The sequence below is a fragment of the Marmota monax genome, unplaced genomic scaffold, assembly GCF_021218885.2.
Source record: "Marmota monax isolate L192 unplaced genomic scaffold, Marmota_monax_Labrador192_F-V1.1 WCK01_AAM20220418_F8-fsc00001, whole genome shotgun sequence".
Classification (NCBI taxonomy): domain Eukaryota; kingdom Metazoa; phylum Chordata; class Mammalia; order Rodentia; family Sciuridae; genus Marmota; species Marmota monax.
In genome coordinates, this window is record NW_026693777.1 from 30,034,638 (window position 1) to 30,049,846 (window position 15,209).

The window sequence follows — 15,209 nt, forward strand, 5'->3', positions numbered from 1 at the left end:
TTTGCTCTGGGGCGTGTTCTTGAACATCATCCAAGTCTGATTTCCCTACATATTTAAGTAGGGATGGAAAAATCCCTACTTTGCAGAGAAATCATGACCTGATATGTAGGAAAACACCTAGTGCTGGTTCTCTTAGATGGTGGGTACACATGTTGACTTCACCTTTTCCTGGTAACTGGCTTTTATTATATTAGCTGTTGTCAGTTGAATGCTGTGATTTTAGTCTCAGGCACAAATGCATGGGGATCCTTAGAAATTAGGGATGCACAAAGACAGTGGTCCCCCACCTGGTTCTTCATCCGAATCACCCATGGGCTTTTGAAAACTAAGGTTCCAGAGGGCACGCCACCAGCCTCCCAATCCATCTCAGAATACATCTGTAGATGCTGCTGATGATCAGCAGCTTTGGAAACAACCACTGAAGGCTCTTGTGTGCTCTGGCTGACCACCAGGCTATTTCCAGTTGAGGATATTCTGTCTGTTTTGGCTCTTCGGTCTCCAGCATCGAGGAATCAGGCAGTGAAAGCAACCTTTCTTGCCTGTACTGCAGGCTGGCCTTTGGTCTGTTGCCATAATTGGCTTCCTAAAAACCCAGAGGTCTGATATTTGCTTCCAGGTAATTTGTTATTAGTAAGAGTTAACAAATAGAAAAATAAAAGCACAGATTTTAAATAGAGTAGAATAGGAAGTTCAGAAGCAAACTCTACCAGGGCAACTTAGATCAGTGGGGAGAAGTTGGATTGTCCAAAAATTGATACAAGGACAGCCGGCTAAGCCTTTGAGAGGTAGAAGCTGGCTAACTAGAACCTTATGCCAAATGAAGTTCTGATGGGTCAACAATATTAACGTTAAAACATGTCACAATAGAAAAAAGACTAAGGCCCTGTTCCAGATTTTAGGAGACCAACAACTGAATGCAGTGTGTGATCCTGTATTGGATCCTGGGCCCACAAAATGCTATCAAAAGGCTAATCAGAGCTACAGAGTTGAGTAATCTGTTAGATGAGTTCATAGTATAGTAGCAGTGTTAATTACCTAGTTTTGATTATTGTATTTTCCTGGGTTGATAATTTGGGGAAGTTGAGTAAAGTGTATACAGAAAAACTTTAAAATTCTTGCAACTTTCCCATAAAATAGAAATTTTCTCAAGAAGAAAACATGTCATATGTTACATAATGACTCTTCAGTCAACAGATTACATATCCAACGGTGGTCCCATAAGATTATGTCACCTATTGATGTTGTGCTGTCTTAATTTGTGAAGTACATTCTTTGATGTTTGCACAGTAATGAAATTGCCTAGTGATAGATTTCTCAAAACATATCCCCTTTGCTGAGTGACACATGACTGTGTTGTGTACTAGAAGAGAAAACATGGTGAAGAATTTTCTCTTCTTCTGTGCCTGTGCTGGTTTATAATCATTTTTAAACTGTGTATTTTGTAGGTATAATATTTTTACTGTTTATTATATTTAATGTACCTATAATATTTAAGCTGGTTATTTTGAAGTTATCCATCCATAAAATAAGATTTTCATTCATTTGTATTTCTCTATACTTCTTTGAATGGAGTAGAAAGAGTTAGAAGTATAGTTTAGAACTGGCCACAGTATCCCAGCCCCTAGTCTCATCTGTGATAGCAGCAGGAGTTAACCTGGTGGTGGTATGTTACACAGAAGGAAAAGAGATTGAGAACCACTGGCCACAAGGACAGAATGTTAGCTCTGGAGGCCCTTCTCAGGCTGCTAATTGCTTTTCCTACACTATCTTTTAGCACTTTCTTTTTGCATCTTACACACCAACCAGTCCAAACAGCTCTGTTCCCGAAGCACACTGTTTCTTTGCCCTCTTTGCATTTGTACCTGCTGTCCTTCTCATGGTTGATTTCTGTTCCACACTTTAAGCTAGCAGTTCTTAAAAGATGGTACATGCATCTCTGCAGATCTAAGATGCTGAAGGGAGTCTGTGCTATGTCAAAACTGCCTTTATAGTAATACTAATAAGTTTTCCTTTTTCACCGTGTTGGCATTTGCACTGGTGGCTCAAAAGCCATGGTGGGAGTGAAAACCTCTGGCAGGAACACTAAACTGTAGTAATAGTCATTATAGTCTACTGTATACTTGCAGTTATTAAAAACAGGTAGTTTTACCTAATGTTTTCAGTGCAACAGTGAAAATTATTAATGTTATCATATCTTGACCTTTTAGTGCACATCTTTTTAAGTCCAGTAGGATGAAATGGGAAGTGTGCATAAAGTACTCTAGCTGCATACTGAGGCACTAAGAGTTGGCTCAGGGGAAAGCACTTGAGTGAGTTGCTTCTTTCTTGGGATACTATTTTTACTTGAAAGAACAACAGAAAGTCTTGAATATTAAAAGAGATTTTTCAAAAGGGTGAGATAGGACTGGGCATATAGCTCCATTGGTAGAGTGTTTGCCTTGCATGCACAAGGCCATGGATTCAATCCCCAGCACCACACAAAGAAAAAAGAAACAATATAACTTTACTAATTTTTTGTTTTGAAAAAGATTTTTTTTACATAAAACTGCTAACATCTAATGGTTTTTTTCCCCAGCTATAATTCATTTAGGTGTTCAAGCAAACATTAATCCAGCAAGTATTTATTGAGCATTTAGTATTTCCCAGTGTGTGTGTCAGCTTTGTCACTGGGTTTACTACTTTTTAATGAACTAACTTAGAACTTTACTCATTTTTAATGTCAAATACAACTAAGTATCTGTATTCCAACCCAGATAAGCAAAATTTATTTGAGATCCTAAAAGTTTGTAAGCATGGGAAGGGGTGTTGGAGCCACATACTTTGAGAACTGAATGTCGGACCCTAGCTCACAGTGCCATCTTCCTCACATTGTGTGACCTTCTGTGCCACTTTGATCATCTTCTCTGATGGTAAATACTTGCCTGTATTTCAGTTGAAGTCCTGTGCTTACAGGCAACTCCTCAGTATTCTGCTTTGTGTGGCAAGTGTATTGCCTGCCCTCAGAAACCCTATCTCTTGAAATCCATATGTCTCCTGATTTTCAGAGATCCTGCAGATGTGTCTTCCGAGAGCGACAGTGCCATGACCTCCAGCACTGTCAGCAAACTTGCCGAAGCCCGGAGGACAACTTACCTCTCTGGAAGATGGGTCTGTGATGACCACAATGGCGACACCAGCATTAGCATTACAGGGCCATGGATTAGCCTTCCTAACAATGGGGACTACTCTGCCTACTATAATTGGGTGGAAGAGAAGAAAACAACACAGGGGCCCGGTGAGAAACGAAATATCTTTGAAAATTTGTGTGTATCTTAATTGGTGTAAAATTTACATAATTTTAAAGTGAACAATTCAGTGGCATTTAGTACACACACCATTGTGGCACTAGCATCTCTGTTTAGATCTTAAAACATTTCCGTTACCCCAAACTCACTCCATGGCATGAAGGTATCACTCCCCCTCCTCCTCCCCCCAACTCTAGGCCACCACTAATTTACTTTCTACCTATAGACAGCCTGTGCAGGACAGCTCATAAACAGAATCATAGAATGTATGGCCTTTGTGTCCACTGCTTTCTCTTAGCTTCCTGTCTTAAGGTTCACATTAAGGTATATATCAGTACTCCACTGCTTTTTTATGGCAAAATAATCCATTGTATGGCTAAACCACATTTTGTTTATTTAGTTTGAAAGCGTGTCTGTTTTTAAATATTTCACTTTTGGGGGTTAATGTTGCTTGATTTATATAAAAAACCTTATTTTTAAGAAGTGTATTTAGCCTATTAAGTTTCATTTTTAGTTTATCACTTTGTACCATGTTTGTTTTAGTAGTCCTAAATGGAAATTGAAATATTCCTAATAGTTAGAAAATTCCTGCACCTTATATCTGGTGGAGAATTGTTCATTTATTCATTCAGCTCATTTAGTGAGGAAGGGCTATGTCATGCACGGTGCCAATTACTAGTGATAAAAGGTGGCTAAAACAGGTGTGGCCCTTTGCCCTTCTCTGGGGAGACAGGAAATGGTTTTTTTCACCAGCTAGAATTCATTTAGGTACTCAAGCATACATGAATGGTCAGTGGCACCGTACACTGAGAGGGTGCCATCAGGAGCCAACAGCATGGGGGTACATATAAAGGAAAGGCCTCTCTGGGGTGACATTTAAGTTGGAATTGTTTGGGTGATAACAAAATTATCATGTCCAAGCAAATTAGACTTTAATTTTATTTATGTCTGGCCTGTTATACTCATTTGCTTATGTTGCATTTCATTCAGCAAACAAACAATAAAAATGAACCATTTATGTCTGGCCATGGAGTAGGAAGTAAAAAGTTAACAGTGATATGATGGTAAAATTACAGATCATAAAATCTCGACCATTGAATATTTTTATTGAGGTTAAAGTTGTTGTATAAATAAGTCTTGCTTTTGTCCTTTAGACATGGAGCATAATAACCCTGCACACACCATTAGTGCTGCCTTGTGTTACGCCACACAGCTGGTCAACATTTTGTCTCATATACTTGATGTCAATCTTCCTAAGAAGCTGTGCAACAGGCAAGTAATTGAAGGTGGTGATCTTATCCTTACTGTGGCTCTCTAGAGTTTCTGATTAATTTAAAAATCTGTATACAGGGCTGGGGATGTGGCTCAAGCGGTAGCACGCTTGCCTGGCATGCGTGTGGCCGGGGTTCGATCCTCAGCACCACATACAAACAAAGATGTTATGTCCGCCAAAAACTAAAAAATAAATTAAAAAAAAAAAATCTGTATACAAATTTGTTTGACAATGGCACATGAAGTCTGAGAAGACCACAGAGAATTGTTCCACTTGAAAAAATAACAAAAGGAAAAATCAGGATATTCACAAGATATGCTGAGATCCTCATATATATGTATATATAAGAGATGGATAAATTGTAAAAGTTGGGAGTTTTTGATTTTGTATTTCTTTTTAAGAAAAGAAAAAATTTAAAATTTTAAGTATTTTAAGATACAGTTTACCCAGTTCCCTTTAACATCTTCCTCCCATCCTCCAGGTAATTGCCCTCATATTTCATTTCAAGCAGATGTAAACTTCTTTTTACTATCTCTCCATAAACACAAAGATAGCATGCCAAAGTGTTTTGCATTTATATGTTTTTATTTATGTAACACATAATTATTGAACACCTATTGTGTGCAGACACTGGGCACTGGAGTACCTTGAAGACAAAAACAGTCCCTACCCTCTTGGAGCTTACATTTTAATGAATGGCATCAATAAAAAACATTGTGTGAGGTGGTGATACATGCTGTGGAGAACAATGAAACAGGATGAGAGAGGGGATGTGGCCGCAGGGAAGGGCTTTCTGCATTCGAGTGGGCAGGGATGTTGGCACATGTGAGTGTAAGGGAGGAAAGGAACATGCCATGGGGACCCCTAAGGAAAAATGCTGAGGTAGAGATGGCAGGTGCAAAGCCCTGGGAGGCACGAGTGTTAAGAGCAATGGAAGCAGAGGGCAGCAGGGAGCTATTGTAACCTTTGGGCTGTCTTTCTGCATAAGTTGGCAGTTGCCAAGTTTTCCCTTCTCTGCATATACCAAGGTCCTACCAGTCCCCTGTTAAATAATGCTTCAAGGAATAATCTCGTACTTTTGCCATTTCCTGAGTGTGCAAGTATTTGCATAGAATGAATTCCTGAAATAGAATTACTTGATCAAAGGGTCCACACATTTGTAATTTTGTGTGGATGTAGAGAAATTGCTATCTACGAGGACAGTACTTTATTCTTAGAAAGTTTCTGTTAATGGCAATTTACTAAAGAGGCAAAGGACACAGTATGTGTTATATTGAACTCTTCAAAATGAACACTTGAACATAGAATTTCCTCAGAAAAATAATTTACAAATTTTTTTTTAACAGTGAGTTTTGTGGAGAAAATCTCAGCAAACAGAAATTTACTCGAGCAGTGAAGAAACTCAATACAAATATCCTTTACCTTTGTTTTTCTCAGGTATGGAAAATATGCTATAAATTAAATTTTTAAAAATTTGTTGCATAGTTGAAAATATTAACCAACTCTTTGCTTTTTCTAGCATGTAAATTTAGATCAGTTACAACCACTGCATACCCTCAGGAATTTAATGTACCTGGTCAGTTCAAACTCGGAACACCTGGGCAGGTAAGAAGAGTGTGTGTTGCTTTTCTTCAGGTATGTTTTTGTGACTACATTGAAGTAGAGGTATCATGTGAACTGGCAGAGTACTCCCTGTTCTCCAGTTCCCAGTCTTCCAAAAAAAGACAAAAAGTGTATAGTTCTTCACTGAATGAAACAATAGCTATCATCTTTGAACTTTTATGGTCCTCTTGCACTCGTTATTCAGAGAAAATTAGCATCAAACATATGTATCACCTAAAATGCAGTAGAAAAACCCAAATATTCCTGGGATAGGCCCACCTTGTGCTTTCCAAGGACCAAGTCTCTCAGCCTGGAAAAGCTTGAATTAGATGAGGCTCATCTTTGCTACCCCTGCTCTAGGTTCATACCCTTTTTTCCTTGCTCTAGCAGTATACATTTCTGCTGAGATGGGCTATGGCTAATGTATTCACACTTTTGAAAGACAGCTCAAAGAAAAATAGGATTTGTGGTAGATGATTTTGCACAATTGTAGGCTAATATAAGTGCTCTGAGTGTTTAATATAGGCTAGACTAAGCTATGATGTTTAGTAGATTAGGTATATTAAATGCATTTTTAACTCAGGATTTTTAACTTATTGGTTTATTGGGGTATGACTCCATTGTAAGTTGAGCATGTGTTTATTTTTTATTTATTTATTTATTTTAGAAAGAGAGAGGGAGGGAGAGAGATAGAATTTTTTTAATATTTATTTTTTAGATTTCGGCAGACACAACACCTTTGTATGTGGTGCTGAGGATTGAACCCAGGCCACATGCAAGCATGTGGCTTGAGCCACATCCCCAGCCCTTGAGCATGTGTTTAAAGAAAATGAATAACTTTTTACTCAGTGTGTTTCCTGACTGCCCGCTAGGCAGTATGAGGAGTGGGACTGAACAAAAGAAGGGCTGAGGCAGTGATATCCCTTATGATTTTTTTTCTGGGATAGAAAGGCTCAGAATTGCAGAAATGCCACTTCTTCCCAAAAGGAAAACTGATCAGCATTTCAACAGATATTTCATGGAGTTTGACAAGCTCATTCTAAAGTTCAGCTGGAATCATACTCTGCAAGGAAATTTGGGGAAAAAAATTCAAAGGGATGGGCTTGGCCCCTTTGAAAACATAATATAAAGCTAATCAAAACAAGGTGGTGTTAGCATGCAAAAGGGTATAGCAGTTAGAATGAAGAGTCTCCAAACAGATCTTTGTATATGTGTAATATATATAAAATAGGGGTGGCAAGTTGAATCAGATATAGTATTGGGTCAGTTGGTATTCAACTGGGGAAAAAGTTGGATTCATACCACATTCCATATACAGAAATAAATTCCAGATGATATAAAAGATGTTATTTAAAAAAAAAACAAACTAGAAAGGACAATGTTCCATAATCATAGGGTGGGGAGAGAATTCACAAGCAAGCCACAAAACCCAAAATGTAAAGGAAAGGAGTTTGACTAAATGTTCACTAAAAAGTAAAGGTTTAAAAAAAATAAAATATATATATATATATTAAAAAAAAGTAAAGGTTTAGTAAAAGAGATATCATTAACAAAGTTAAAAGACCAGTGTCTTTTACACTTGCAACCTGTGTAATAGGCAGCAGATTAAATCTAGATTACAGACCAATAAAAGAAAGATAAACAACCAAATAGGAAAAATAGACAAAGAATTCAAAGGGTTACACAAGAGAGATGTAACAAAAAAAATTTTCAGCCTTAATCAAGAATAAAGAAATGCTAGTGATGCACGGTGGCGCATGCCTGTAAACTCTGTAATTTAGGAGGCTGAGCAAGGAAAATCACAGGTTGGAAGCCAGCCTGGGCAATTTACAAGACCCTGGCCAGCCTGGGCAATTTACAAGACCCTATCTCAAAATTTTAAAAAGGGCTGGGGCTGTAACTCAGTGTATAGAACAACTCTAAGTTCAATAACCAGTACTGCAAAAAATAAATGCAAATTCAAAATATGTTTCCATATTTCAACCATCATTTGAGAAGATGGAAAGAACTAATGATATTCAACATGGGAACTGTTAGGAAGCAGGCAGGCATACTCCCACCCATGGTTACTTTGGAGGGTCCAAAGTTTCCTATAGGCTTACCTTTCAGTCACCTCTTCCATTTAGAGGGCTATGCCCTGCAAAAGGACACACATCTGGCTGACGGTCGCATCTGAGTTCACAGTCTGAACCCATGGTCAGGATAGAGCTACTGAAGTTCCCAGTCGGAATGAAGACCTACAGGAATGTGGACAGAGCCTGGTTGGGACTTCCTGTTTCCATGCACTTGGCAGAACCAAGGATCCTCTTCTGAATCAAGAATTATAGTTGTCTTAGAATGAATTCAAACTTGCAAAATTTGCAAAAACAAAAATAGCAAAGACTCATATGCTGTTTACCCAGATTCACCTATGGTTAAACAGAGTCCCCCACCCCTTTTTAATAGAACTTTCAGGCTGCCATTCTGCCTGAGTGGGTGTCTCCTTCAGGACATCGCATCAGGAGGCAGCATCCACCTGCTCCTGGCAGGGGATACTCACTCCATGCCCAGTCAAGATGCTTTCCAGTTCCCCACTGTGTACTTCTATGTTTTTCCTTCCTTGCAGCTAATAAGCATTCTGTGGGGGAACTTGCCAGAATTTCCCCCTGGACTTAAGTGTCAGTTAATGGATCTGATCTCATCTTTATGATGGTGGTGCTTACATTAACACATCATTTTCAATGATGTTTTGCTTAGGAGACTTTTAGAAAGCCAAAAAGGTCAGTTTGTTACCTTACTTGATAGAAAAACTCCCTACAACAGCATCATAATAAAATGAATAGTCTGGCTTCAGGGTCTTGAATAAAATCATAGTAATTATTCGGCTAAACTACAAATTAAACAATTCTATAATCTTTATTTCCTAAGACATTAAGGAAAGAAGAATGCATTCTTTCACTGCTTGGTTCTCCTCCAGCTCAGGGGATGTCAGGCCATAGAAATAATGCAGAGAAGCAGGCAAGGGCTCTGTCCTCCTGTGGCTTCTCAGGAACATAGGTTCCTGAGAACCAAAATTATTCCAAACTGGCTGCTTTAGGGATCTTCCATTTGTTTATCATTTTAAGTACTTCTTGGAGCACTTGCTCCAAGCCAAGAAGACTCTGCCCTGGGGGATTCCAGGCAGAGAACTGGAGTCTAGTTAGACTCCCCCAGGAAAGACTCTGCCTGGAAGAAGGGCCCTTTCCTCCTGTGTCACTTTTGCCTGGCTCCTGGGACCCGTGAAAGGGTATCTAGGGACAGTGGCAATCCTAGGCTGAGAGGACTTCAGGAGTAGATAAGGTAGCATCAAGGAAGAAGAGAGAACAGGCTGAGCCTCCAAAGTTAGAAGGAAGAGGATATGGGAGAGTGTTAATTTTGGCTCCTGCCTAGGGATGGCAAGGTCTAGTGTCTAGGGGGGTAGGGGAGCCCAAGAAGGTGTTCAAAATGTGAACATTTTTAGTAGGCAGATGCCATGAGGAGGAGGTAGCTCTCCAGAATGAGGCAGATAGGAGGTCATTGGGTAGGGCCCTGAGCTAGAGTGGACCTTTGAGAATGTAGAGGAGGGGAGAAGTCCTAACTGACCTGTTTTGAGATTGGTTGACTGGCTCAGATACCTAAGAAGATGAGTCTGAGTCATTAGTTACCCTCCGACTGAGAGATTGAGCAAGCAATGGCATATTTGGGAGTAGAGCTTAGGAGAATAGCTTACCAAAGAAAAAGGGAAGGGAGAAGAGTTTTGAGTGTAAGGAGAACCTTAAGGAAACAGATCTGCAGAGCTAAAGTACCAGCGTCAGTGCTCATTTAGTGAGGGAAAGATGTTTTTTTTAATACCAGGGATTGAACTCTGGCATTTAACCACATCCCCACCATGGCTTTTTTCATTCATTCATTTATTTTTTTATTTGGCGGCGGGGGGTGGGTGATTGAACTCAGGGACACTTGTCCACTGAGCCATATCCTCAGCCCTCTTTTGTATTTTATTCAGAGACAGAGTCTCAATGAGTTGCTGGGTCTGGCCCCAAACTTGTGATCCTCCTTCCCCAGCCTCCCAAGTTGCTGGGTTTATAGGTATGCACCACCATGCCCAGCCAGGGAAAGTTTTAAGAAACCTCCCTCTGGTCACCCCCTCCAGCCCTTGCAAAATGACTTCCAGGCAGGTGAAAACCTAGAAAGCTTGCGTTGAAGAGCTCTTTATAGGTTGCTCACAGGAGACCAAGAAGAAAAACCCTACAGGTATATCTATTTAATGAATAGTTGTCCTAAAAACATTACCTGAAATATCAATGTTAGCTGTTGCTGCTCTATTCCAGCTGGGAAGCAAAGTTGTCTTAGAAGAATAAGAGGTGTGGACCCTGGAGAAAGTAAGCCAGAAGGTGTAGCTTTAGTGCAATATACAGGAGACAGACCTCTAGCCCTTTTATCATTCCAGACTGGAAAGAATTTTGGACCACAGACAAAATATGGCTGGATATTTCTCATTGGTTGTTTTTGTTAATCTATTATTTTCCCCCTAAGTAATTATCAGTAAAACTCTTAAATGAACTGAGGCCTCCTGTGCTTATTGGCAATAGTAGGAAGATAGGGGATACTGGAGGGACTCAGTTCTGCTCTTCCGTGGACTCCAGGGATCATGGGATGGGGTGGCTGCCCAGTGCCCCCAAAGCACAAACTGACAGACATTTGAAGGGAGGCAAAAAGCAGAAAGGTCCATCCCACTGTGTGGCACCAAGGAGCTGGGCAGGATGAGCCCTAAGGAAAGGTAGGGTCCTTTGGGAAATTGTTTTCTCCTGAAATGCCATATAGAAGCAGGCCTCACTGCAGATGAATATGTTCTAGATAGTTTTTGTCGTTCTGTGTAACAAACATGTCTTTGGAAAATCATGAGTCAATATTTTCATGTGTGTGCAGGAGCTTGACCATAATCCAGAGAAGCTGCTGACCTGTAGACAACTACACCACTTAGCTTTTTTGAGTCTTAAGAGATTTTATAATTTGGGGCTTCCATAAGGCAGGGACTATCTGTATAGTTTCTTTTGTATACCACTAAATAATATACCAGAGTATGCATCAAGTGACCATTTTTGTCGGAATTGTATCATCCATGCATAGTGCACTTATTAAAAATTGGAAGCCATAGTTTCGACCCCCAGCATGCGCTGTGTCTATGGATGGGTTTTCTTTCTAACCAGGAAATACATAAATACATAAAAAAAAGTGGGGTATTATGATTTTATTACTTACTTGGATGACAGTCGGCATTTGGGTAAAGAAAACAGTTGTATAGCCTCAGCAACTTATTGAAACCCTGTCCCTAAATAAAGTATAAAAAAGGGCTGGGGATGTGGCTCAGTGGTTAAGCACACCTGGGTTCAATTCCTGGTACCAATAAAACAAAAAACAGTTATAGATCAGCTGTGAGTGCTGTGTCAACTTAAGAAACTGTGTGGTGATGGGCTCTGGGTCCCTTGGTCCTGTTGGGTAGGGTCTTAGGGAAGACCGCATCTAATCTCCTGGAAATGGTGATTGTCTAAAAGTAGTCCCTCACTGTGTGCACATAGGTCGGGACCTTTTGAAGTGCGAGCAGACCTTGAGGAGTCCATGGAATTTGTGGATCCTGGAGTCGCTGGAGAATCAGATGAGAGTGGAGATGAGCACATAAGTGACGAGGAAACTGATCTGGGCACAGACTGGGAGAACTTGCCAAGCCCCCGGTTCTGTGATATCCCTTCCCAGCCTGTGGAAGTCTCCCAGAGCCAGAGTACCCAGGTGTCCCCACCCATTGCAAGCAGCAGTGCTGGCGGGATGATCTCCTCTGCTGCGGCCTCTGTGACTTCCTGGTTCAAAGCTTATACCGGACACCGTTAATAAGTATGGACTCAAACATGCCAGATTTGTACCACAAAAGCTCTCCCACTGCACTCTAGGGAATCCTGTTTAGTTAAGATAGTGCCTGGAACAAAAGTAAGTTAAACCATTGTTTTAAGCAGGGAGAGGAGCATTTCTGCTTGTGAGGTAGCTGTGATGGTGACTGACATGCTTATGATGTAGAAGAGGGCACAAAGGTTCTTCTGTGCAGACCTGTGCACGTGGTTGGTGGTGTTTGTTGAAGTCGTTTTTCTGGGTACCATCTGGTCCCAGGCCTCGCAGGCCTGGTCAGTGAGCTGGTCCTAGTGATGCTAAGACTTTGCCTGACACTACTTTCTAAAGGTAGGTCGAACCATAAGGAATTGGTTCCTCATGAGGACTTGAAAGAAAAACTGAGTTTTTCTGCCATCAGTTTTTGTGCGGAGAATCTGTAGGCAATTAGAAATATTTTCTTTGTAACTTGGTCATCTTTGGCTTTTAGATCAAGGATTTTGGTTCTTGTTTGGGAGGGGGTGGTTTTTTGAGGGAAAGGAGTAGTTTATTTAATTTGTGCTGCTCCATTGTAGCTTTTCACATTCCTGCTTTCCTTTCCCTCCATACCAAAGAAACTAAGGTCTTTTTGTTCTGTAGGACCCACATCCATGAACAGAAGAAATCCTAGCTGCAATAATGTCTTAGAACAAGTTTAAACTATTTTCTTGTAGTCTGACTGGAATTAAGCTCATTCTTACCTAGGTTATTGAATTCCTGCCATCCACGCTATGTTCATTCTTGCATGGAACTTATTTTCTGTGATCGAAAATAAGTCATTAAGGCCATTCATTCCTGCGTGTGAGCTTACTGCCTATCTAGGCACAGGTTAAAAGCCGCTTAGTTAAGAGGTCTTTTGTTATTCTCGCAGTTTGTTTCGGAGGGATTTAGTAGATGGCACCACAGGTTTCCAGGGAAAACCATCCTGCTTGTTTCCAAGGTGTGTGTGGCTCCGAAAGTGATGCCTTTGCCCAGAATGCAGAGCACATCCTTGTAGCTGGTGCTGCTCTTCTCTACCCTGGGGAAAGCTCAATAAAGAACTTACCCTCACCAAGAGATCATTTCCAGCTAATGTGTTTTGTCATTCTCCTAGTGACAATCTTACAGAAAACTATAATGAAAGAGGCATTATGTACAAATATGTAAGTAGTTTATTTTTAATAACTGCAAAAAATAATCTTATGTAACTACAAAAGAATCCTTATCAAATTTCTACTAGACATTATTACCATACCATATCTTAGTGTGATTAGCATGATAGTACCTCACATAAATCATTGGGGGGTTCGCCATGCCCTAGCTTCTCATTATAATTATTATAGTTGATACTCCAAATCCGAGGTGCTACTTCTAGCCTTGGCTATTGGTATATTTGGTGTTTGGTGGAGTTTTGGGTAGAATTGCAGAAGGGAGTTTACTCCTGTTTAGGAGTCCCAAGTTCCCTGGCTCTAAGAATTTCCACTTGTGAGGAAACAGTTTTTTTCATCTTGTGGGTTCTTATACAGCTGGTCTCTTTGTTTTAAGTACTCAGTTTTGTGATTCTTGGGCTTGTATTTTACCATCCAGTTCTGGTATTCATAGAGTGGATATGGTAGAATGAACAAATACCAAATGAATTTACAAACCATGAATGAGATGAAGCTAAAGAATAGAATTCAGAGATTACAAATTCATGTCTAGAGTAATTGAACAAAACAAGGATGTGAGAAATCTGGGGATTGATAAGATATATTTTGTTACTATCAACTAGAGGCACTTTATGTTGGGTGAAATGATCAAACCCTTTAAAGGTTTTGAACACCAACAAACTGGCTTACACTGCTGAAATATTTGGGGTTACATTATTTTGCACTGGATCCATCCTGTAAATATTCTTAAATACACATTTCAACCACTTTTTTCTACTCTTTTTGCTGCTCATTAAAGTCTTTCATGTAGGTGCCAGAATCATATATATAAACAACTTTATTAAAAAGCTGGTATTTTTTTTTAAACAAAAAGCCATAGAATTTGGTCATGTTTCCATTTTAAAATGATTTATTGAAACAAGGTAATACTACTAAAAACCCACAGGCACCAAATAGGCTGCTTTAAATGGTCTTGCAAAAGACATGTTTAGGTAATGGAATAAAACTTAAAGTTTTGCACTTCTGTAAATTAAGGGGGAAACAGTATGTCACCACTGGGTATGGTAGACAGGACTCACTTAAGTACTTGTGTGTAATTTGGGAAAACATTCGGTGGCATGTTGTTCAAAGAACTAGTGTCTAAGAATCTTCTCTCAGTGTCATGTTGCAGGAATTTCCCGTTGCTCTGCAACTTCCAAACCAGTTTGAGTCATACAAATGTTTTCTAAACTTTTATTGTATTACTGCAATAAATCTTTTAACAGTACTTTGCTAATGTCTTTTTCAACTACTACATTGAGGGTAGCAAGAATGAACGCTAGTGGGGGATACACACACACACACACACACACACATACTTTTTTGGGGGGCAGGTAAGGAAAGGTGTTCTGTTAATACATTCATTAATTATATATCATGGTGGTATTATTAACAATTCATCCTTGGCAAGCTGAGAAAATTGATTGCTTACCAGTTTCTTTGGCAGCCATAGTATGTGTGTGACTTATAATAATAATTTGGTTTTTTACAACAGACAAGAGTGGGCCTCCAAGGTACCCATATGCAACCAGCAAGAAAAAAATGTTAGAAGAGACTGAGTAGTTTTGAAGGATTCCGCTCCCCACCCACTCATGGTACTTTTCAGGTTATCGTGGAGAGAGGATAACAAGTGGCTGCTTTAGAAGAGCCTGGCCTGCCAGGAGAAACAGAGGCACTGCTACCATGTCACTCCCAACCCTTTAATTGGAGTAGGCCATCCAGGAACAGGAGGAATAGGCAAGGAAGTGAAAGGCTTCTCCAACAGGCTGTGAGAAATTCCCCATCCCTAGAGTTATATAATGGTTCATGCAGGAAGCACAGGAAATTTGCAAGTGGACTCGAACAAGCCATCTGCACCTTAGTTGTGAAACTCTCAATAAGGAAAACCATCATCTCCCCCCATTCTGAGATCTGGTGAGAAAAAAAAAAACTGGAAAGTTACATAAGTGAATTTTTTTTAAAGGAGCAACC

At 39.9% G+C, this 15,209-nt stretch overlaps 1 protein-coding gene across 1 annotated transcript in view; it reads left to right on the forward strand.

The window, feature by feature from the left end:
• Atg14 (autophagy related 14) overlaps nucleotides 1–14,466 on the forward strand; it is a 39,777-nt gene extending 25,311 nt beyond the window's left edge. The window contains exons 6-10 of the mRNA XM_046461112.2: nucleotides 3,045–3,274; nucleotides 4,439–4,556; nucleotides 5,904–5,994; nucleotides 6,077–6,162; nucleotides 11,736–14,466. Coding sequence (XP_046317068.2) covers nucleotides 3,045–3,274; nucleotides 4,439–4,556; nucleotides 5,904–5,994; nucleotides 6,077–6,162; nucleotides 11,736–12,042 — 832 coding nt within the window. The 3' untranslated portion in view covers nucleotides 12,043–14,466. The remainder of the gene's footprint in view (nucleotides 1–3,044; nucleotides 3,275–4,438; nucleotides 4,557–5,903; nucleotides 5,995–6,076; nucleotides 6,163–11,735) is intronic.
• The last annotated feature ends 743 nt before the right edge of the window (nucleotides 14,467–15,209 follow it).